Consider the following 25,099-nt stretch of genomic DNA (forward strand, 5'->3'; position numbering starts at 1 on the left):
CACTTCCTCATTAACCAACCTCCGACCAGATTGTACATTCTGGTGCAGTTTTTTAGCTCCACTGTGCTTTCCATTATCACTCCAACAATATTCACTGGCTTAACCTGTTTTCCAAATCTGACTTCCCAGAGGTTTTCCTAACCCACCAACACTTTGATTTTGTATGGCCTACTTTATTGCAGTGAAAACACCAGAGCTTTTTTAACTTCTCTGACCCCTTCAAGGGTTTCCTTTTTATCTTGTGCTAAGTTAGCCTTATCATCTTTGCTGCGATCTACCTTTCCCTTTTCACGTGAGGATTTCTCTTTTCCCCAATTTCTATCCTCACAGATTGAAATTGGTGTTGGAAGCCAAACTTTGATTTTTGAACCAACATTAGCCATTTCAGCTGCTAATCATGCCATTTTGACTCTTCCACATGAGTTCTCACTACATCAGGAAGTGAATTTTTGAACTCTTTTTAAATAATTGTCTCTGTAAGAGCGTTAAAGTTTAGTTCCATTTTTAATACCCTTATCCACCTATCAAAATTGTTTGATCCTTTTAAACTCAGTGTAGGTTTGACCAGGGTTCCTCCTTAGATTCCTGAAACACTGTCTGCAGGCTTCTGGCACAAGCTCGTATGCACTCAAAATAGCTTTCTTCACCTCCTCATACATTCAATTTACCTCCTCTGATCATGATGCAAGTAGCTCACTAGCTCCACCTACAAGTTTTGTTTGGATCAACAAAACCCACGTGGTCATTGGCTATTTCATTTGTTAAGCCACTTTCTCAAATGAAATGAAAAAGTCTTTCTCATCAAATTTAGGTAATGCTTTAAATAGATCTTTAAACAGATATTTAAACAGATCCCCACCAGGCCTTTGACTACCATGGGTTTGCTCATCCTCCCGCTCTTCCTCACTAATCTTACCTTTTGCCTTGTTCACCTTTTGTAAAACCCCCAAAGTAATTTCTTCCACCCAAAGAAAACTCTTATTGACTGAAAGAACCATTACTAATCAAGCACTGTTTAAACCAACCAACTCAACACCTGGAGCAAAAGATATTAATACCGACCACTTGCTGCCTTCATGTCCAACAACTTTAATCCCAATTTGGAAGTGTAGAATAAATCCCTCATAGAGCCCCCAACCTGTTACGGACCAGGCCAGACTTCCTCAAAACATTTCAAGAAAGTAGCCCAGACCCTAACTTTTTTAGTTGTTTGAAGCAGATGTAAGGTGGATTGATATTTCAGGAGTGATGCAGCTGGTCAAACCACTCAGTTTTAATCAAAACTGAATTTATTTACACAGTACCGTATGAAACATAGAACAGAGAACAGAATATAGAATAACAACTTATCTGAAAACCCAAGCTATTGTATCGCAACTTAATGATGCTGTTCCAATTTCCTGCAACATCCCTGTAAACACCCCCTTGACAAAAAAGATGAAATCAAACACAGGTTCTTACAGGAGAGATGTCAGAGAGAGAGTCAGCCAGAAGACTTCTGTTATCCCACAAGCTTTCTTTGACCAACAGCTTCAAACTAAAAAAACTAGATAAAAAAAACCTGAGCTGGGAGAACTTTCATTGTAAAACTGTTTTTTTAAAAAACCCTAAAGGTGGCTTCTGGTGACTGAGGCAGTATTGGTTAGCCATTATTGAACTAGACAGTTCAGTCATGTTAGCACCTCTGCCTTTACAACTCCTCTTGGGAAAAGAAAAACAAGGGCAAAATGACCTTTTTAAAGGAGCAGCATTTTCACACTCTGAATTAACACCTAAGCCAAAGGGTGTAAGACAAATGGTGCTGTAAACGTATTTCAGTGCAACAATATCGAAAGGAGTGGAAAGTGGAAAAACATGGGTTGGTTCAGAAGAATCAGCATGGATTTGTTAAGGTACAATCATATCTAACTTGCTGAAGAGTTCTGAAGAAGCAACAGAAGTCAAGATCCTTGATGTGCATGTGGACTTCCAGGAGGCATTTGATATATTCAGGGGATTGCTGATGCTGGCGAGTCAGAGTGAAAAGGGTGGCACTGGAAAAACACAGCAGCATCCAAAGAGCATGAGAATTGATGTTTCGGGCATAAGCCCGATGAAGGGCTTGCGCCCGAAATGTTGACTCTCCTGCTCCTTGGATGCTGCCTGACCTTCTGTGCCAGTGCCACCCTTTTCAACTCTGCATTTGATACGTTGCAATACAATAGACTTGTGAGATAAAATGACAGTGGCAAGATGGGCACAAAATTGGCTGAGTGACAGGAAGCAGACGAGTGGCTAATGGGTACTCTTCACATTAGAAGCAAGTTTGTAGTGGAGTTTGCTGGGGTCAGTACTGCGACTTTTGCTTTTACCAATTTTATATATAAATGATCTAGATCTTGATGTGCAGGTGTGAATCTTAACATTTGTGAATGACAACCATGGAAAACCTTAGTAAGGTTACTTAGGGAGTGCAAGGAAATTTGTAAGGATACACCTGGATGTATTATGTTGGCTAGACAATGATTTGAACATGGGAGGCTGTGGATAAATTAGTATACTTATTAGTTGAGCTGGAAGAACGAAGCTCCAGTAATTAGAGAAATTCTGTGCATGCTGGAGTATCATTGATTTAACCAAGCCAAGGTGGAGTTCTCTGGTGGGGTTAGTTCATAAACTTGAATGAATCAATAGACTTCGCAATTAATACTATAATTTAATTGCCATCACAAAAACCAGGTCCTCAGTTAGAAAATTGTATTGACAGGAATGGCAGTGCCTCATTCCTTTCTCAAATTGATCTATTGAAGTGGTACTGCCAAGTGCCATTAACATCAAGAGGTAAGCAGATACCTGCCTTTGACACAGTACCTGTGAAGCCGGGGACATCCAGAGGAATCCACAATGGATACCTACCTGGCAGTTCCAGCTGCAGACTGTTGCCTTTTTCTTTTACTACTGATGTGTTGGACACCTCCATTATTGAGGCGAGGATTATCTGTGGTTCTTCCTCCTTAAGAGAGTTGTTTAACTGTCCAACATGGCTGGATGTGATGGAACTGTTCTGCTCCCTTGATTGATTTTGGAATCTCTTAGTCCAGGCTATCATTTGCTTATGCTGTTTGGGACACAAGTAGTCCTGTGCTGTGGCTTTTCTGGGTTGACATCTAATTTTTAGCTATGCTGTTGCTGCTTCTGGCATGCAGTCTTCAATGAACTAGAATTGACCTCTGTAAAAAGTAGGGAATATGCTAGACCATGATGTTCAGTGTGTTTGAGTCCAATTCTGTTGCTGCTTTTGGTCTACAGCACCTCATGGATGCCCAGTCTTGAGTTGTAGGATTTGTTTGACATCTATCCCGTTCAGCATCATGACCTTGCCACATGACATAATGTGTTTTATAAGAATGGCTCCAGGAGTAAGGCACTTCAGTTATGAGGAAAGGTTGGAGAAGTTGGGGCTGTTTTCATTGCAGCGGAGAAGACTTATAGGAGATATTATAGCATTTTTCAAAATCATAAGGGGTCTGCACAGAGTCGATAAGGAAAAACTATTCCTAATTTTAAATGAATTAAAAAAACAGTGGGCATAGTTTTGAAGTGTTTTGTACAATAAGCCAAAGCAGATGGTTATGGTTTGGAATTTGAAATTGTTCAACACTCTGATGTATCCTTTGACAACCTTCTACACTATCCACATCTTCATCAAACAGTAAATTTATTCATTTACTGTTTTCAGACTAGCACACCTTGAAATCTGTTGCACTTCCTGCCTCGTCCAACTCTTTGCCCACCTATCTATTGAGAATTTTCCCAGCTTGAAGAATGGCCACAGCCTGGAATATATAATCCACGAAACTCTTAACTTTCTTGTTATTCCTTAGAAATCCTGAGTTTGAGCCAAATGGCCTGTAAGCTGTCCATCTATATTCCATAAAAAAAATTCTTTCTATAAACATTCAGTTAGAATTTAGTTTAAGCAATTCATTTTTCGCCAGGCTATTTAAGCTATTAATTCCTCTAGACCTGTTGTGCATTAATATTGTTCAGATATTTCACTTACTGCAACACATAACCCAAATACTTTTTAAAAAAAATTCTGTCTGCCAGTTTAAACAAAAGCCTTAAAAAAAAGGCTAGAGTAAAAGAAAGATACTCATCATCCACTGATTTTTCTGCTTTCAAGTGATGTTATGCTTTGAATTTCTTTGTATGTGGTCAACATTTTCTAGTCCACATTCTGAGCTGCCTGGCTCTTTATCCCTCCACAAGACTCCTTCATTTCTCACTGTCAGGCTTGCAATGCCTGCCAGCCTTGCTCAGTTTTTACTCCATCAGACAAAAGACCAAAACTGCCCAGGATAAACATGGGTTTTTTTGGAGAACAGCCATATTATCTATGTAAAAGAAAATGGATGTTCATCATTACTCGTGGTTTTCAAGTGTAGGCAAAAGTCAAAGTCAAAGTCAACAGTTCTCAGCTGTTGAGATGTGAATTGTCATTGTTGTGATTTGATTTCTCACATCATGCAAGTTGCAAAATAAATATTGCTTGTATTTAAACATTTAAAATATCTTTTTATGCTGATGGTGTGATTAATTTGAGGATGATTGGGGATTAAGGATATATGTATCTTTTTTGATTAAATGGATGTGAGACATCTACATTAGACATATTCTATTGGTATGATTGAATATTCTCTGAATGCATAGACTCCTTACCATCCAGAAGAATTGAGACAATTGAATGTGGATGGAGCAAATGGTATTGGTGCACTAAAGCTTCAAGAATTGGAGTCATACCTTGACAAGAAACTACAGCTGAAGGTCCATAATAATGGTGCAAATGGCAAACTCAACTATCTCTGTGGAGCAGATTTTGTGAAGGTTCAACAGAAGCTACCTCATGGTAAGTGATGGAATTGTAAAGTGGAGTGATTGAAATCAAGTTTACAGTGGAGGCCAATTGACTAATCATGCTTTTATCTCTTGTCTACATATAGAACATAGAACATGACAGCGCAGTACAGGCCCTTTGGCCCTCGATGTTGCACCAACCTGTAAAACCACCTATGTTTCTTTGGTTCAAACATTTATTGACATTTCTCTTGAAATCATGCAACTCCCTTTGCCTCAGCTATTCTAAATGACAATGTATTCTTTTAAGAATGTCAACACTGTAAAACAAATTCAAATTCTTGTCCAAATTTGTGATTTAAGGTGACCAGGAGTGGCAGACTTTTATTCAAGCAGAAACCGGTTAATGCAGGGAGAGGGCCAAAGGATCTTCCCCAAATCTGGCCTTGACATATGACCATGATTATTGGTTTAGTCTTTGGCTTAGATTGGAAATAAAAAATGACACACTTGATTTTTACAGGGAACTACAGCACCTTTATGCAAGTTGTGTTGCAGTAATCAAGTACAGCGTAGTCACTTCCCCCTTACTTCCATTCACCCAATCCTGGAAAACACCTAGGATGAAAAAGGGTGGCGCTGGAAAAGCACAGTCGACATTTCAGGCATAAGCCTTTCATCAGGAATGTGGAGAGGGACGGGAGATGATAGATAAATGAGAGAGTGGGGCTGGGTTGGGGGGTGGGGGGGGGAAGTGGGGGGAAGGTAGGTGGGAAGGTGGATACAGATAGGGGTTAATTGTGGTAAGCCAGTGGGGAGGGTGGACTGGAGAGGTGGGAAGGAAGATGGACAGGTCGGACAGTTCAAGAGAGTAGTGCTTAGTTGGAGGGTTGGATCTGGGACGAGGAGGGGGAGGGGAGATTTGGATATTGGATGTTGATACCGTGTGGTTGAAAGGGCAGAAGATGAGGTGTTATTCCTCCAGTTAGTGGGTGGGCTTGATTTGGAAGTGGGAGAGGCCCAGGACTTTCATGTCCGTGGGGGAGTGGGAGGGAGACTTTAAGTGGCTGGCCACAGGGCAGTAGGATTGTTTAGTGCATGTGTCCTGGAAATGTTCCCAGAAACGCTCCACAAGTTGGCATCCTGTCTCCCCAGTGTAGAAGATACCACGTCATGAGGAATGGATGCAGAGGATGAGGTGGGTGGATGCATAGGAAAATCTTTGCCAGATGTGAAAAGAGGAATGGGTGCAGGTTTTATACCTCGTGCGGCAGCAAGGGAAGACACCGGCTGTGGAGGGTGGGTTAGTGGGTGGTGTAGACCTAACAAGGGAGTCACAATGGGAATGGTCTCTATGGAACACAGATAGAGATGGGGAGGGAAATATATCTTTGGTGGTGGGGTGTGACTGAAGGTGATGGAAATGACGGAAGATAATATACTCTATCTGGAGATTAGTAGGGTGGAAGGTGAGGACCGTGGGTTCTACCCTTGTTGCGGTTAGAACAGTTGGGTTCGAGGGTGGAAGTGGAAAGGTGCTGGAGGGCATTGTTGATCACTTGGGAGGGGAAATTGTGGTCCCTTTAAAAGGAGGATCTCTGTGATATCCTGAGTGGAACTGCTCCTCCTTGGAGCAGATACGGCGAAGGCGGACGAATTGGGAGTAAGGGATAGTGCTTTTACAGGAGGGGGGTTGGGAGGATGTGTAGTCAAGGTACCTGTGGTAGTAGCTGGTTTTGAAATTGATGTCTGTATTGAGATGGAGGTGCAGAGTTCCAAGAAGGGGAGGGAGGTGTCAGAAGTGAACCTAAGGTCATTGTGGAAGGTGTTGGTGAAGTTGATGACTGTTCAACCTCCTCATAGCAGCATGAGTTGGCGCTGATATAGTCACAGCACGGAAACTGATCCTTCAGTCCAACTCGTCCATGCCGACCAGATATCCTAAATTAATCTAGTTCCATTTGTCAGCACTCGACCTATATCCCTCTAAACCCTTCCTATTCATGTACCCATCCAGATGCCTTTTAAATGTTGTAATTGTACCTGCCTCCACCACTTCCTCTTGCAGCTCATTCTAAACATTGCCCCTTAGGTCCTTTTTAAATCTTTCCCCTCTCACCCTAAACTTATGCCCTCTAGTTCTGGACTTTCCCAACCTAGGGAAAAGAACTTGTCTATTTACTCTATCCAGCTATTAAGGTAGTGGAAGAAAAGTTGGGGGCTGAAGCCAGTGTAACTATGGAAGGTGGATATTCCTCGTAGTGAAGAGGCAGGCAAAGCTGGGGCCCATGCAGGTGCCCCAGGCTACCCCTCTGGTCTGACGGTTTGAAGAAGTTGTTGAGGGTGAGAACCAGTTCCACAAATCAAATAAGTGTGTTATTTGAGTGGGACTGGTTGGATCGGTAGGAGAGGAACAAACAGAGGGCTAGTAGCCTTTTACCATGGGGGGGTGGATGGATGTAGGGACTGGATGTCCATGGTGAAGATGAGGTGTTGGGGGCTAGGGAAGTGAAAGTCGTGGAGGATGTGGGTGATGTCCCGAACGTCTGTCTTCCTTCCCACTATGCACTCCATCCTCTCCACTGACCTATCACAATTACCCCTACCTGTATCCTTGTATCACCATCCCACCTCCTTCCCCATGTCCACCTCCCTATTTATCTCCATCCCCCCTCTTTCCTTCCCCCCCCTCCCCCACATTGCTGATGAAGGGCTTATGCCTGAAACGTCGACCCTCCTTCTCACATGCTGTGCTGTGCTTTTCCATAGCCATCCTTTTTGGCTCTGACTTCTCCAGCATCTGCAGTGCTGAGTTTTTCCTCTCTGTAAAATACCTAATCAATGATGGGCATTCCTATGGATAACCTCATGTTCCCACGGTCTCATGGTGTTTAACAGACATTGTAAACTCCAGGCCTTGGGATCGTTCTATGCATCCTATCAATTCACATTCCAAATTTATTGATTATACTACTTCGGGTCTGTTAAGGACTGTTTGAATTCTGTTATTCATTGTATTTCCTACTGTCCTAATTACATATGTAAGAATACAAAAGTTTTAACTATTTGCTATGAGATTTGTAATATTGATTTGATTTATAAAATTAGTTATAGAGTTATTCAGCTACTTCTACTACGAGCACTTTGTGATTAATAGGTTGCAACTGTTCTATTTGGTACTGGGCCTTCCTTTAGAGATCGGAGAAAGTGTTTCCTGAGGCTGTATGTTTAAATGTTTTCCCCCTAATGCTTGTATTACATTTTGGTTACATGTATCTCTCCTTTATGTAGAAAACTACTTCTGTGATTATCTGAAGAACCTTTAACTAGAACCTATTCTTAATATTACAAATAATTTGAAAAAAATAACTATGTACTACAAAGTAATTGTCAGTGCAGCTGCTTAGGGAGTAAATCTGGGTGGTTCATGAGCTGAGACTCACACCTGGTGTTTTTCATTTACTGGGACAATCATCCTTTCATTAATGAAGCTAGGATCAGTCATTTCTCTGTCTTTTGGCATCCTCTTATGAAAAGTTTTTCGGACCGTCGCTGCGCAAGGCCTTGGGGTAGCTCAGTGGTACAATTGTGCTTCATTTAAAGTCTAGAACAGGTTGTTTGTCAAGTTCATCTCTTTTCAGCCATTTTGTGTCTTAATGCTGGGACAGGCTGTCTCATTTTATTTAATCCTTGTCAGCCATTTGTTTTTGTGTCTTCCAAACAATGGTCGTTTTGGTATAAGCAGGTATGGGTCATCCCTACAACACCCAAACCACATGAAGTAAAATGCCCTTATTCACTCTGCTAAAACCCTTCATAATTTTATAAACTGTAGTTATCCCCTCAGCTTTTTCTGTTCCAATATCTTCAGTCTTCCCTCATAGCTTATGGTTTTCCACCCCCCAGTGTCATCCTGATGAAACTACACTGTACTTTCTCTTTTTTTTCCTTCTTTACTCACTCACGGGATGAGAACATCGCTGGCTAGGCAGCATTTACTGCCCACCCCTAACTGCCCAGAGGGCAGTTAAGAGTCTATCACATTGCTGTGGTTTTGGAGTCACATGTAGGCCACACGAGGTAAGGAAGGCAGTTTCCTTCCCTGAAAGGCATTAGTGAACATAGAACAGTACAGCACATAAGGCCCTTTGGTCCTCGATGTTGTGCTGGCCTTTTATCCTACTCTAAGATCAGACTAACCCACATAGCCTTCATTGTACTAACTTCCATGTACTATTCAAGAGTCACTTAAATGTCCCTAATATTTCTGACTCTACGATCACTGCTGGCAGTGCATTCCACATACCCACCACTTTCTGAGTAAAGAACCTACCTCTGATATCTCCCCTAAACCTTTCGTGGGAGGCACGGTGGCACAGTGGTTAGCACTGCTGCCTCACAGCGCCAGCGACCCGGGTTCAATTCCCAACTCAGGCGACTGACTGTGTGGAGTTTGCACATTCTCCCCGTGTCTGTGTGGGTTTCCTCCGGGTGCTCCAGTCCAAAGATGTGCAGGTCAGGTGAATTGGCCATGCTAAATTGCCCGTAGTGTTCGGTAAAGGGGTAAATGTAGGGGAATGGGTGGGTTGCGCTTCGGCAGGTCGGTGTGGACTTGTTGGGCCGAAGGGTCTGTTTCCACACTGTAAGTAATCTAATCTAAGTAATTACCTTCAAATTATGCCCCCTAGGTGATAGGCATTTCCGCCCTTGGAAAACGTCACTTTATTTATGGCCTAAGACTAGTGGTGTGCCATAAGGATCGGTGCTGGGTCCACTACTTTTCATCATTATATAAATGATTTGGATATGAACATAGGATATACAGTTAGTAAGTTTGCAGATGACACCAAAACTGGAGGTGTAGTGGACAGTGAAGAAGGTTACCTCAGAAAACAACAGGATTTTGGTCAGATGGACCAGTGTGCTGAGAAGTGGCAGATGGAGTTTAATTTAGATAATTGCGAGGTGTTGCATTTTGGAAAAGCAAATCAGAGCAGGACTTATAAACTTAATGGTAAGGTCCTGGGGAGTGCTGCTGAGTAAAGAGACTTTGGAGTGCAGGTTCATGTTCCTTGAAAGTAAAGTCTCCGGTAGATAGGACAATGGAGAAGGTGTTTAGTATACTTTCCTTTATTGGTCAGAATATTGAGTATAGGATTTGGGAGGTCACGTTGCAACTGTACAGGGAGTTGGTTAGGCCACGTTTGGAATTTTGCATGTAATTCTGGTCTCCCTCCTATCGGAAGGATGTTGTGAAACTTGAAAGGGTTCAGAAAATATTTACAAGGATGTTGCCAGGATTGGAGGATTTGAGCTACAGGGAAAGGCTGAGGCTGTTTTTCCTGGATCATAGGCTGGGGGGTAAACTTGTAGAGGTTTATAAAATCATGAGGGGCATGAATAGGATAAATAGACAAGGTCTATTAGACAGAGTCGTCATCTCTGGGTTGTTGCCGGTGCCACGTGGCAGAGAGGCAAAGAATAGGGAGAGAGTGCAGTTGAACACGTGGCTGCAAGGATGGTGTAGGAGGGAGGGCTTCAGATATTTGGACAATTGGACTGCATTCTGGGGAAGGTGGGACCTGTATAAACAGGACGGGTTGCACCTGAACCAGAAGGGCACCAATATCCTGGGGGGTAGGTTTGCTAGCACTCTTCGGGGGGGTTTAAACTAATTTGGCAGGGGGATGGGATCCGGACTTGTAGTCCAGCAAGTAAGCCAGCTGTGTGTCAGGATGTCCAAGATTGTAGGGAGGCTGTGGAGAAGGTAGCACTGACAGGGACTACTTGCGGACACAGAGATGGGCTCAAGTGCGTATACTTCAACGCAAGGAGTATCAGAAATAAGGTGGGTGAACTTAAGGCGTGGATCGGTACCTGGGACTACGATGTTGTGGCCATCACGGAAACATGGATAGATGAGGGACAGGAATGGCTGTTGGAGGTTCCTGGTTACAGATGTTTCAGTAAGATTAGGGAGGGTGGTAAAAAAGGAGGGGGGGTGGCATTGCTAATTAGAAATGGTATAACGGCTGCAGAAAGGAAGTTTGAGGGGGATCTGCCTCTGGAGGTAGTATGGGCTGAAGTCAGAAATAGGGAAGGTGCAGTCACCTTGTTGGGTGTTTATTATAGGCCCCCCAATAGCAGCAGAGATGTGGAGAAACAGATTTTGGAAAGGTGCAGAAGCCACAGGGTCGTAGTCATGGGTGACTTCAACTTCCCAAATATTGATTGGAAGCTCAAGTAGATTGGATGGGGCGGTGTTTGTGCAGTGTGTCCAGGAAGCTTTTCTAACGCAGTATGTAGATTGTCCAACCAGAGGGGAGGCCATATTGGATTTGGTACTCGGTAATGAACCGGGACAAGTGGTGGGCTTGTTAGTGGGTGAACATTTTGGTGATGGTGACCACAATTCTGTGACTTTCACCTTGGTTATGGAGAGAGATAGGTGCGCACAACAAGGAAGTTTTTACAACTGGGGGAAGGGAAATTACGATGCTGTAAGACAGGATTTGAGGAGCATACGTTGGGAGCATAGGCTGTCAGGGAAGGATGTGGTGGAACTGTGGAACTTTTTCAAGGAGCAGATACGACGTGTCCTTGATATGTATGTACCTATCAGGCAGGAAAGAAATGGTCGTGTGAGGGAGCCTTGGTTGACGAGGGAGGTTGAATGTCTAGTAAAGAGGAAGAAGGAGGCTTACATAAGGTTGAGGAAACAAGGTTCAGACAGAGCAGTGGAGGGATACAGGATAGCCAGAAGGGACCTGAAGAAAGGGATTAGGAGAGCTAAGAGAGGGCATGAAAAATCCCTGGCGGATAGGATCAAGGATAACCCCAAGGCATTCTATGCGTATGTGAGAAACCTGAGAATGACGAGAACGAGGGTAGGTCCGATCAAGGACAGTGGTGGGAGACTGTGTATTGAGTCGGAAGAGATAGGAGAGGTCTTGAACAAGTACTTCTCTTCAGTATTTACGAACGAGAGGGACCGTATTGTTGAAGAGGAGAGTGTGAAACGGACTGATAAGCTAGAAGAGATACCTGTTAGGAAGGAAGATGTGTTGGACATTTTGAACAACTTGAGGATAGACAAGTCCCCCGGGCCTGACAGGATATATCCTAGGATTATGTGGGAAGCAAGAGAGGAAATTGCAGTACCGTTGGCAATGATCTTCTCGTCTTCACTGGCAACTGGGGTGGTACCAGGGGACTGGAGAGTAGCGAATGTTGTGCCCCTGTTCAAAAAAGGGAATAGGGATAACCCCGGGAATTACAGGCCAGTTAGTCTTACTTCTGTGGTAGGCAAAGTGATGGAAAGGGTACTGAGGGATAGGATTTACGAGTATCTGGAAAGACACTGCTTGATTAGAGACAGCCAGCACGGATTTGTGAAGGGTAGGTCTTGCCTTACAAGTCTTATTGAATTCTTCGAGGAGGTGACCAAGCATGTGGATGAGGGTAGAGCAGTGAATGTAGTGTACATGGATTTTAGTAAGGCATTTGATAAGGTTCCCCATGGTAGGCTTATGCGGAAAGTCAGGAGGCATGGGATAGAGGGAAATTTGGCCAATTGGATAGAAAACTGGCTAACCGGTCGAAGTCAGAGAGTGGTGGTAGATGGTAAATATTCAGCATGGAGTCCAGTTACAAGTGGAGTTCCGCGGGGATCAGTTCTGGGTCCTCTGCTGTTTGTAATTTTTATTAATGACTTAGATGAGGGAGTCGAAGGGTGGGTCAGTAAATTTGCAGATGATACAAAGATAGGTGGAGTCGTGGACAGTGAGGAGGGCTGTTGTCGGCTGCAGAGGGACTTAGATATGATGCAGAGCTGGGCTGAGGAGTGGCAGATGGAGTTCAACCCTGCCAAGTGTGAGGTAGTCCATTTTGGAAGAACAAATAAGAATGCGGAATACAGGGTTAATGGTAGGGTTCTTGGTCAGGTGGAGGAACAGAGGGATCTTGGGGTCTATGTACATAGATCTTTGAAGGTTGCCACTCAGGTGGATAGAGTTTGTAAGAAGGCCTATGGAGTATTATCGTTCATTAGCAGAGGGATTGAATTCAAGAGTCGTGAGGTGATGTTGCAGCTGTACAGGACTTTGGTTAGGCCACAGTTGGAGTACTGTGTGCAGTTCTGGTCGCCTCACTTTAGGAAAGATGTGGAAGCTTTGGAGAGGGTGCAGAGAAGATTTACCAGGATGTTGCCTGGAATGGAGAGTAGGTCGTACGAGGATAGGTTGAGAGTTCTCGGCCTTTTCTCGTTGGAACGGCGAAGGATGAGGGGTGACTTGATAGAGGTTTATAAGATGATCAGAGGAATAGATAGAGTAGACAGTCAGAAACTTTTTCCCCGGGTACAACAGAGTGTTACAAGGGGACATAAATTTAAGGTGAAGGGTGGAAGGTATAGGGGAGATGTCAGGGGTGGGTTCTTTACCCAGAGAGTGGTGGGGGCATGGAATGCGCTGCCCGTGGGAGTGGTAGAGTCAGATTCATTGGCGACCTTTAAGTGGCATTTGGATAGGTACATGGATGGGTGCTTAATCTAGGATAGAAGTTCGGCACAACATCGTGGGCCGAAGGGCCTGTTCTGTGCTGTATTGTTCTATGTTCTATGTTCTATGTTCTATGTCTTTTCCCTGGGGTGAGGGAGTCCAAAACTAGAGGGTATAGGTTTAGGGTGAGAGTGGAAAGATGCAAAAAGGCAACCTTTTCACTCAGATGATGGTGTGTGTATGGAATGAGCTGTCAGAGGAAGTAGTGGAGACTGGTAAAATTGCATTATTTAAAAGGCATCTGATTGGGAATTTGAATAGGAAGGGTTTAGAGGAATATGGGCCAGGTGCTGGCACATGGAACTAGATAAGATTAGCATGTCATGGTCGACATGGACGAGTTATACCGAAGGGTCTACTTCTCTACTGTACTTCTCCATGACTGTGACCACGATTTTTTTTCTGATAATCGGTGATAGATTCGTCATCATCATCATTAAATTCTTCATTCCAGATATGTATTAAATTCAAGTGACACCATCTGCCATGGCAGGATTCAAACCTGGGTCCCAAGAAGGTTAGCTGGATCTCTGGATTAACAGTCCAGCAATAATGCCACTAGGCCATCACCTCCCCAATATAATCTCCTCCTCCATGATCTCTCTTCAATAAGTTACCTAAAATAATTCCTGCTTTAGTAACTGTCTGTGAGCCATAGAAAATAATGTATAGAAGCATAGAATTTTATAGAACAGCAGCAGACCGTTTGACCCATCGTGTCTAACAGCTCCCAAAAGAGCTACCCAGCTAGCCCTCTAACTTCAGCACTTTAAAATACATATCCTGCTGTCTTGTAGAAACCTATGGAATCTACCTCCCCCACACTCTCAGGCGGCATATTCTAAATCCTAACAAATTTCTAAAAGAATTTCTCCTCATTCCACTCCTAGCTCTTTTGGTGACAATCTTCAGTTGTGACCATAGATATTCACATACGATCTCGTGAAACAGAATCACAGAATCCCCACAGTGTGGAAGCAGGCCGTTCAGCCCATTGAGTTAACACCGACCCTCAGAAGTGCATCCAAACCCACCTCCACTTTATCCCTGAAACCCTGCATTTTCCATGGCCAAACTACCTAATCTGCATATCTCTGGACTGTGGGAGGAAACTGGAGCATCCGGAGGAAATCCACGCAAACAAGGGGACAATGTGCAAATTTTATGCAGCTGCCCAAGGGTGGAATCGAACCTGGATCCCTGGTGCTGTGAGATAACATTCTAACCACTGAGCCTCCACGCTGTCTAATATCCTCCTTTACCAAGTCAAAATTGTTCATAATTTGGAATACCTCAATGCGGTCACCTCCTAATCCTCTCTGGTCCAGGTAAAAAAAGCTCCACCTCTCTAATCTTTCTTTGTATATACATCCTTCAATCCTGGTATCTTTCTCGTAAATCTCCTATGAGCTGTCTATTGGGACTTTAACGTCTTACTTAAATAAGGTGCCCAAAACTGAACACACTACTATTGTGATGATACTATGGCTTTAAGAGGTATATTTTTATTTATGAAGAAGGTTGAGGCAGAGTTGCTGAACGGTCTGCTCCAAAGCCAATAAACAGCTTGTGAGGCCTTGTTTTTTTTAAGTTAAAATCTGAATAGGTGGGATCAAGCTCCCACAAAACCAGGATGTTTTTTAGTTTTAGTCTTCAGTAACAGTTGCTAGGATCTTGAAGCTAGATGTGGAACCTCTTTTCCAGCTAAATGCTCGGGTTCTCTTCCTGCTGCTAAACGTCCATGTGAGATGATCGATTTTACTGAATTTGCCTTCGTCTAGGGTGTTTTTATGGGATTTTACTGTACTGGAACAGTTAATTAGTCGTAGTTAATATATAAATTATTTTGTTAAGCTTTTTGATCATTACAGTTAAGCCAATTCTTTTATTTTCTATATCTTAATTCTAGTGTATGCATGCATGCATGGAGTGTGTTTTGTTTCAAGTCTGGTAGTTTGGCAATCGAATTCCATCTGGAACGGACTGCCTTACGTTAACCTTTAAAATAACAAAACATCAGGGTCCAGGCTACCCTCTTTATTTTGAGGGCATTTGGTATGGTTGAGAACAAACTGGGGGCTCTTGTCTGGGTGAAAATCTCTAATTCCAAGTTGGTTTTACGATTATTGGACTCAAAGGCAGTGAATAGTGAATGTTGGTGTTTTCTTTTTGGGTTTTGAATTTTGTTGATTTAAATAAGGTGTTTTTTTTGCAATAATGGCTTTTTCAGTCACTAAGATTTTCCTGGGTATAGAAAAAGTCATTTCTGGAGTTTTATAGAAGGTGAGCAAAGCAAAGCTTTTGGAATTGGCAACCCAGCTGGATAGGTAAAAACAATAACTGCAGATACTGGAAACCAAATTCTGGATTAGTGGTGCTGGAAGAGCACAGCAGTTCAGGCAGCATCCAACGAGCAGCGAAATCGACGTTTCGGGCAAAAGCCCTTCATCAGGAATAAAGGCAGTGAGCCTGAAGCTAGAGGAGGGTGGGGGTGGGGAGAAAGTAGCATAGAGTACAATGGGTGAGTGGGGGAGGAGATGAAGGTGATAGGTCAGGGAGGGGAGGATGGAGTGGAAAAGGAGCTAGGCAGGTCGGACAAGTCCGGACAAGTCAAGGGGACAGTGCTGAACTGGAAGTTTGAAACTAGGATGAGGTGGGGGAAAGGGGAAATGAGGAAGCTGTTGAAGTCCACGTTGATGCCCTGGGGTTAAAGTGTTCCGAGGCGGAAGATGAGGCGTTCTTCCTCCAGGCGTCTGGTGGTGAGGGAGGGGTGGTGAAGGAGGCCCAGGACCTCCATGTCCTCGGCAGAGTGGGAGGGGGAGTTGAAATGTTGGGCCACGGGGCGGTTTGGTTGATTGGTGCGGGTGTCTCGGAGATGTTCCCTAAAGCTCTCTGCTAGGAGGCGCCCAGTCTCCCCAATGTAGAGGAGACCATATCGGGAGCAACGGATACAATAAATGATATTAGTGGATGTGCAGGTAAAACTTTGATGGATGTGGAGGGCTTCTTTAGAGCCTTGGATAGAGGTGAGGGAGGAGGTGTGGGCACAGGTTTGACAGTTCCTGTGGTGGCAGGGGAAAGTGCCAGAATGGGAGGGTGGGTTGTAGGGGGGTGTGGACCTGACCAGGTAGTCTCGGAGGGAACGGTCTTTGCAGAAGGCGGAAAGGGGTGGGGAGGGAAATATATCCCTGGTGGTGGGGTCTTTTTGGAGGTGGCAGAAATGTCGGCGGATGATTTGGTTTATGCGAAGGTTTGTAGGGTGGAAGGGGAGCACCAGGGGCGTTGGGTTGGGAGTTGCCTTTGTCCTTGCAAAAAGGGAGGTAATTACAGTAGTAGCCCGACATTTATGATTGCCAGAAATGCCATTGGAATCAATGGAAAAGGCTAAAATTCAGTTGCAAATGAAGCAGTTGAACAGGTAAAGGAAATGAAACAGTTTGAATTATGATTGAAGGCAGAGCAAAATGAAAAATAAAGTGAGAAGAGAGTTTTTGAACTTCAAAAGTTGGAACTGAAAACTTAAAGTTGACTTAAAATAGCAAAGGTAGAGGTGAAAGGTTATGATGAGGACAGCGATGAAAAGCAATCCCATCACAGCTAAAGGCCTAGCGGGGATCTGTTTAAATATGTTTAAGCGTTGCTTTCGTTCAATGAGAAGGATCCAGAAGCCTCTCATTTCATTTAAGAAAGTGGCTAAACAAACGAAATGATTGGTGACCACTTGGGTATTGTTGATCCAAACAAAGTAGGTAGGTAGAACTAGTGAGGTATTTGTATCACTATCAGAGGAGGTATCTGGGGAATATGAGGAGGTTAAGAAAGCCATTTTAAATGTATTTAAGCTGGTACTCTAAGCCTAATAGACAAAGTTTTATGAATCTAAGAAGGTAACCTGGTCAAACAAACACAGAGTTTGAAAGAATCAGACAAAGTAATTTTGATAGGTGGATAAAGGGATTGAAAATGGATCAAACATACGCCACTCTTAGAGAGACAATTACTTTGGAGGAGTTCAAAAATTCACCTCCTGAAGTAGTGAGAACTCGTGGAAGAACAGAGAGAGTCAAAACTGCAAGATTAGCAGTGGAAATTACTTATGATTGTGAATTGGTTGCTATATCAAAATTTGGCTTCTGATATCAATTTCAGTCAATGAAGGATAGAAATTGGGGAAAAAAGAAATCCTTAGGTGACAAAATTGAGATGAAAAGTAGTTATTTTAGAGAATATGAAAGACCTCTTTACCTTCAGTACAATTCCAGTTGCTTTGTCAGTGTAGCAGTCTTCATATTGCTCAGACTCCTTCTCCTTTATGTGAAAGCAGACTGGACATGTCCACATGACTAAATAGTGACTTTCAGTGAACCTACTTCTATGCTGCTCCTTGTCGAAGATAAAAATCTCTTGTAGACTGACCCAAACAAGCTTATTAAAAAGTTAAAGCAAGGAAAACCATAATGGATACAAGGCCATAGAGCACTGTAGTTTCTTTGGGAAACCATAGTACTATGGGTGCCAGATTATGGAAGTAAAACTTTTATAATCTTTATATGTTGCATTGCAAGTGAAAAAGCTAGTTTCCGATTATCGTCTGCCCTAATTATGACAAAGTTGTTAACAACCACATTTTCAATTGTTACAGGCTTACACATTAAGGCAAATGAACGCAGCTGCTCATTTGATGGTGATGCAGACAGAATTGTATATTATTATATTGATGAATCTGGATGTTTCCACCTTCTTGATGGAGATAAGATCGCAACTTTAATTACAGTATTTCTGCAGGAGCTTCTTGTCAAGGTAAAGCTTTTCTTCAAGTAATCTCATAAATCAAATCACAGTTCAAAGTTTGTAGGAAGATTTGTAGCTCGCGTGCTCGTTGTTGTGGTTCTGTTCGCCGAGCTGGGAATTTGTGTTGCAGACGTTTCGTCCACTGTCTAGGTGACATCCTCAGTGCTTGGGAGCCTCCTGTGAAGTGTTTCTGTGATATTTCCTCCGGCATTTATAGTGATTTGTATCTGCCGCTTCCAGTTGTCAGTTCCAGCTGTCCGCTGCAGTGGCCGGTATATTGGGTCCAGGTCGATATGCTTATTGATTGACTCTGTGGATGAATGCCATGCCTCTAGGAATTCCCTGGCTGTTCTCTGTTTGGCTTGTCCGATAATAATAGTGTTGTCCCAGTCAAACTCATGTTGCTTGTCATCTGAGTGTGTGGCTACTAAGGGTAGCTGGTCATGTCGTTTCGTGGCTAGTTGGTATTCATGGATGCGGATCATTAGCTGTCTTCCTGTTTGTCCTATGTAGTGTTTTGTGCAGTACTTGCATGGGATTTTGTACACTACATTGGTTTTGCTCATGCTGGGTATCGGGTCCTTTGTCTTAGTGAGTTGTTGTCTGAGAGTGGCTGTTGGTTTGTGTGCTGTTATGAGTCCTAGTAGTCGCAGTAGTCTGGCTGTCAGTTCAGAAATGCTCTTGATGTATGGTAGTGTGGCTAGTCCTTTGGGTTGTGGCATGTCCTCGTTCCGTTGTCTTTCCCTTAGGCATCTGTTGATGAAATTGCGCGGGTATTCGTTTTTGGTGAATACATTGTATAGGTGTTCTTTTTCCACTTTTTGCAGTTCAGGTGTACTGCACTGTGTTGTGGCCCTTTTGAACAGTGTCTTGATGCAACTTCTTTTGTGTGTGTTGGGGTGGTTGCTTTCGTAGTTCAGGACTTGGTCTGTGTGAGTGGCTTTCCTGTATACCTTTTGTGGTAAATTCTCCGTTCGGTGTTCTCTGTACCATCATGTCTAGTTGGTTGTCCTTTTCTTCCTCTCTACCAATGATCCACATCCATGAACACCAACTAGCCACGAAACGACACGACCAGCTATCCTTAGTAGCCACACACTCAGATGACAAGCAACATGAGTTCGACTGGGACAACACTACTATTATCGGACAAGCCAAACAGAGAACAGCCAGGGAATTCCTAGAGGCATGGCATTCATCCACAGAATCAATCAATAAGCACATCGACCTGGACCCAATATACCGACCACTGCAGCGGACAGCTGGAACTGACAACTGGAAGCGGCAGATACAAATCACTATAAATGCCGGAGGAAACATCACAGATGCGCTTCACAGGAGACTCCCAAGCACTGAGGATGTCACCTAGACAGGGGATGAAACGTCTGCAACACAAATTCCCAGCTCGGCGAACAGAACCACAACATCAAATCTCAGTAGCTGACTCAGCAACTGTGGAGAGAACAGGCATGTTGAGATTTTAGCTGAAAACCCTTCATAGCAGTGTGATGCAGATCTACATATTATCATCAAATGGTTTATTCTTTCCACATATGCTGACTGACCTGTCTTTTTAAAGCATTTTCTGTTTTTGCTTCATGCTTTTCTGCAATTGCAGAGTTTTTCTTTGTATTTGGTTAATTTTCAAAACTTGCTTTCAAAATATAACAAACTAAAACAGTTGTACCTGTAGATCATCAGTTTTAAAACGAATGATCACGTTTATAGTTGTTATTAATGAGCCTGTTTAAATGTGTTATGACACATTGGGACGGCACGGGTGGCACAGTGGTTAGCACTGCTGCCTCACAGCGCTAGAGACCCGGGTTCAATTCCTGCCTCAGGCGACTGACTGGGTGGAGTTTGCACATTCTCCCTGTATCTGCATGGGTTTCCTCCGGGTGCTCCGATTTCCTCCCACAGTCCAAAAATGTGCAGCTTAGGTGAATTGGCTGTGCTAAATTGCCCGTAGTGTTAGGTGAAGGGGAATGGGTCTGGGTGGGTTGCGCTTCGGCGGGTCGGTGTGGACTTGTTGGGCCAAAGGGCCTGTTTCCACACTGTAAGTAATCTAATCTAAAAGAAACCTCCGGAGCCAGTGGGATTTGCACCTAGGACATTTGGCTCCAAGGTATGGATGTGTCACTGTGTTACAGGAAACCCTAGGACTACATTAATATGTTTTGTTATTGGTCACTATTAGATTTATTAACTTATCTGTTTTATCCCCCTTTCGTTATAGGCTGTCCACTATTCATAGTCCAAATCTCCCATGTATAGAATTATAGAGTGTTTACATTGCACAAATAGGCCATTACTGTGCTGCTTCTCTTCAAAACAACTTTCAGCCCTGACAAACTTGTCCATTCAATTCTGTCACAAAGTTAGTGTGTAAATATGGTAAAATTATAAAATGGAAAAGTATTGTGATGCCCCTTTTAAGAGATGACATTCTTTTCAGAGTTTAGAGATTTAAAAATGGATGTCTGAACAGCAGTTTAAAGTGCAGATGCACAGAGAGCACCCGAACAGAAACATTTTGTAACAAATAGCCAAGCAGCATTTTTACCCAGACAATAGTTTAATGAGGTTTGAGAAGATTTCTAGCTCAGGTTAAGGCTCTGTGTGTAAGTTTGTTCACTGAGCTGGAAAGTTCATTTCATTTTCACATGTTTTCACCGTACTAGGTAACATCATCAATGAGCCTCCAGTGAAGCACTGGTGTTAGCGACCCGCTTTCTATTTGTGTTTAGGTTTTCTTGGATTGGTGATGTCATTCCCTATGGTGATGTCATTCCCTTTTTTTTTCTCAGAGGGTGGTAAATGGGATCCACGCCAATGTGTTTGTTGATAGATTTCCGGTTGGAATGCATTACCTCTAGGAATTATTGTGAGTGTCTCTGTTTGGCTTGCTCTCGGATGGATGTATTGTCCTAGTCGACGTGGTGTCCTTCATCACCTATATGTGAAGATACTAGTGTATCTTTTTGTGGTTAGTTGATGCTCATGTATCCTGGTGGCGAGTTTTCTCTCTGTTTGTCCAATGTAGTGTTCGTTACAGTTCTTGCAAGGTATTTTGTAAATAACATTAGTTTTGCTTGTTGTCTGTCTGAGGTCTTTCAAGTTCATTAGCTGCTGTTTTAATGTGTTGGTGGGTTTGTGGGCTGCCATGATGCCAACTGGTCTGAGTAGTCTGGCAGTCATTTTGGAGATGTCTTTGATGTAGGGGAGAGTGGCTAGAGTTTCTGGGTGCATTTTGTCTGCTTATTTGGATTTGTTTCTGAGAAATCGGCAGACTGTGTGTTCATTGGGTACCCGTTCATTGTTCTGTGTCTGAGTGGTTTGTGTATGGGGTCCAGTTCAATGTGTTTATTGACTGAGTTCTGGTTGAAGTGCCAGGCTTCAAGGAATTCTCTCATGTCTCTGTTTTGCCTGTGCTATGATGGTTACATTGTCCCAGATGAATTTGAATCCTTTGTTGTCTGTGTGGTTGGAAATGAGAGAGTGCTGTTTGTGTTTGGCAGTGGCAAGTTGATGTCCATACACTCATATGGTTAGTTTTCTTCCTGTTTGTCCTATGTACTGTTTTTGACAGTCCTTGCAGGGTATCTTGTAAATAACAATCGTCCTGTTTGATGTGGGTTTCAGATTTTTAACCTTTGTGAGGAGTTGGTGAAAGGTGTTTGCCAGTTTGTGGGCCACTAAGATTCCGAGGCGCTGAAGTAGTCAGGTAGTCATTTCTGATATTTCTTTTATGTACACTATGGTTACGGTCGTGTCTGGTCACAGAAACAGACCCTTCAGTCCAACCTGTCCATGCCGACCAGAAATTCCAACCCAATCTAGTCTCACCTGCCAGCACCCGGCCCATATCCTTCCAAACCCTTCCAGTTAATATATCCATCCAGGTGCCTTTTAAGTGTTGCAATCTTACTAGCCTCCACCACTTCCTCTGGCACCTCATTCCATACACGTACCACCCTCTGCGTGGAAACGTTGCCCGTTAGGTCTCTTTTATATCTTTCCCCTCTCACCCTAAACCTATGCCCTCTAGTTCTGGACTACCCCACCCCAATGAAGAGACTTGGTCTATTTATCCTATTTAAGCTCTTCATGATGTTGTAAACCCCAATAAAGTCACACCTCAGCCTCTGACACTCCAGGGAAAACAGCTCCAGCCTATTCAGCCTCTCCCTATGGCTCAAATCCTTCAACCCTGGTAACATCCTTGTAAATTTTTTCTGAACCCTTTCAAGTTTCACAGCATCCTTCTGAGAGGAAGGAGACCAGAATTACATGCAATATTCCAAAAGTGGCCTAAACAATGTCCTGTAGACCCGCAACATAACGTCCAAACTTCTGTACTCTATACTCTGACCAAGAGAGGAAAGCATACCAAATGCTTTTTTCATTATCCTATCTACCTGCGACTCCACTTCCAAGGAGCTATGAAGGGGCGGCACGGTGGCTCAGTGGTTAGCACTGCTGCCTCACAGCACTAGGGTCCCAGGTTCAATTCCAGCCTTGGGCAACTGTCTGTATGGAGTTTGCACATTCTCCCAGTGTCTGCGTGGGTTTCCTCCGGGTGCACCGGTTTCCTCCCACAGTCCAAAGATGTGCAGGTCAGGTGAATTGGCCATGTTAAATTGCCCATTGTGTTAGGTGCATCAGTCAGAGGGAAATGGGTCTGGGTGGGTTAGTCTTCGGAGAGTCAGTGTGGACTGGTTGGGCCGAAGGGCCTGTTTCCACACAGTAGGGAATCTAATCTAATCTAATCTAATCAAATCAAAAAACTTGCATTCCAAGGTCTCTTTGTTCAGCAACATTTCTGAGGACCCCTGCTAAGATTTGCTTTCCCAAAATGCAGCATGTCACATTTATCTAAATTAAACTCCATCTGCCACTTCTCAGCCCATTGGCTCATCTAATCAAGATTACCATTGTAATCTGAGGAAACCCTATTCACTGTCCACTACACCTCCAATTTTGGTGTCATACCTCTTATGCTCACATCCAAATCATTTATATAAATTACGAAAGTAGTGGACCCAGCTCCGATCCTTGTGGCACTCCTCTGGTTACAGGCGTCCATTCTGAAAAACAACCCTCCACTACTACCCTCTGTCTTCTACCTGTAGTAGTGGCTAGTTCTCTCTATATTCCATGAGATCTAACTTTGCTAACCAGTCTCCCATGGGAAACCTGTTGAATGCCTTACTGAAGTTCATATAGATTCCTGATGAAGGACTTCTGCCCAAAATGTCGATTTTCCTGCTCCTTGGATGCTGCCTGACCTGCTGTGCTTTTCCAGCACCACTCTAATCTTGACTCCAAATAAATCACGTCCACCGCTCTGCCCACATCAATCCTAGCAAGTTTTCAGAAGATTTGTAGCTCAGATGTAGGTTCTGGATGTAGGTTTGCTCGCTAATCTGGAAGGTTCATTTTTGGACGTTTTGTTGCCATACTAGGTAACATCTTCAGTGAGCCTCCAGGCGAAGCACTGCTGGTGTTTGCTGTTTTCAATTTATATTTGGGTTTCCTTGGGTTGGTGGTATCATTTCCTGTGGTGATGTCATTTCCAATGGTGATGTCATTCCTGTTCTGGACAAACAGGCAGAAAGCTAGTCACCAGGATACTTGGACATCAACTAGCCACAAAACAACATCTCCCTAGTATCCTTACAGATAAGGAAGGACATCACTTCGACTGGGACAACACATCCATCATAGGACAAGCCAAACAGAGACACGCACGAGAATTCCTACAAATGTGGCATTCCTACCGGAACTCTATCAACAATCACAATGACTTGGACCCCATTTACCACCCTCTGAGAAAAAGAACAGGAAATTACATCACCACAGGAAATGACGTCACAACCCTAACGAAATCCAACCATATAAATAGAAAGCAGGAAACACCAGCAGTGCTTTGTCTGGAGGCTGACTGAAGATGTTACCTAGTATGGTGACGAAACATCTGAAAATGAACCTTCCAGCTCAGTGAGCAAACCTACATTTAGCTGATCTATCCGCATTGTTACTTGTTACTCAAGTTTGTGAGACATGATTTCCCACATATGAAGCCATGTTGACTATCCCTAATCAGTCCTTGCCTTTCCAAATACATGTACATCCTGTCCCTCAGGATTCCCTCCAACAACCTGCCCGCCACTGATGTTAGGTTCACTAGTCTATAATTCCCTGGCTTTTCCTGAGCACCCTTCTTAAACAGCGGCACCACGTTAGCCAACCTCCAGTCTTCTGGCACCTACCTGTGACTATTGATGATACAAATATCTTAGTAAGGGGCACAGCAATCACTTCCCTAGCTTTCCACAGAGTTCTAGGGTTCAACTGATCAAGTCCTGGGGATTTATCCACTTTTATGTGTTTCAAGAAATCCAGTACTTCCTCCTCTGTAAGGTGGATATTTTTCAAGATGTCACCATCTATTTCCCTACATTTTGTATCTTCCTTGTCCTTTTCCACAGTAAACACTGATGCAGAGTACTCGTTTAGTATCTCCCTGTTCTCCTGCAGTTCTACACAAAGATTGCTTTGCTGATTTTTAAGGGGCCCTATTATCTCCATAGTTACCCTTTTGTCCTTAATATATTTATAAAAACACTTTGGATTCTCCTTAACTCTATTTGTTAAAGCTGTCTCATGTCTCCTTTTTGCCCTCCTGATTTCCCTCATAAGTATACTCCTACTGCCTTTATACTCTTCTGAGGATTCATTCCATCTACCTTGTCTATACCTGATGTATGCTTCCTTCTTTTTCTTAACCAAACCCTCAATTTCTTTACTCATCCAGCATTCCCAACATCTATGAGCTTTTCTTCACCCTAACAGGAATATACGGTCTCTGGAGTCTCAGTATCTCATTTCTGAAGGTTTCCCATTTCCAG

At 43.3% G+C, this 25,099-nt stretch overlaps 1 protein-coding gene across 4 annotated transcripts in view; it reads left to right on the forward strand.

The window, feature by feature from the left end:
• pgm3 (phosphoglucomutase 3) overlaps positions 1–25,099 on the forward strand; it is a 125,451-nt gene that overhangs the window by 80,124 nt on the left and 20,228 nt on the right. For all 4 annotated transcript variants that reach the window (XM_072581115.1, XM_072581113.1, XM_072581114.1 and 1 more), the window contains 2 exons: positions 4,693–4,888; positions 18,037–18,194. In XM_072581115.1, coding sequence (XP_072437216.1) covers positions 4,693–4,888; positions 18,037–18,194 — 354 coding nt within the window. The remainder of the gene's footprint in view (positions 1–4,692; positions 4,889–18,036; positions 18,195–25,099) is intronic.

This window comes from Chiloscyllium punctatum, chromosome 11, assembly GCF_047496795.1.
Source record: "Chiloscyllium punctatum isolate Juve2018m chromosome 11, sChiPun1.3, whole genome shotgun sequence".
NCBI classification, from domain to species: domain Eukaryota; kingdom Metazoa; phylum Chordata; class Chondrichthyes; order Orectolobiformes; family Hemiscylliidae; genus Chiloscyllium; species Chiloscyllium punctatum.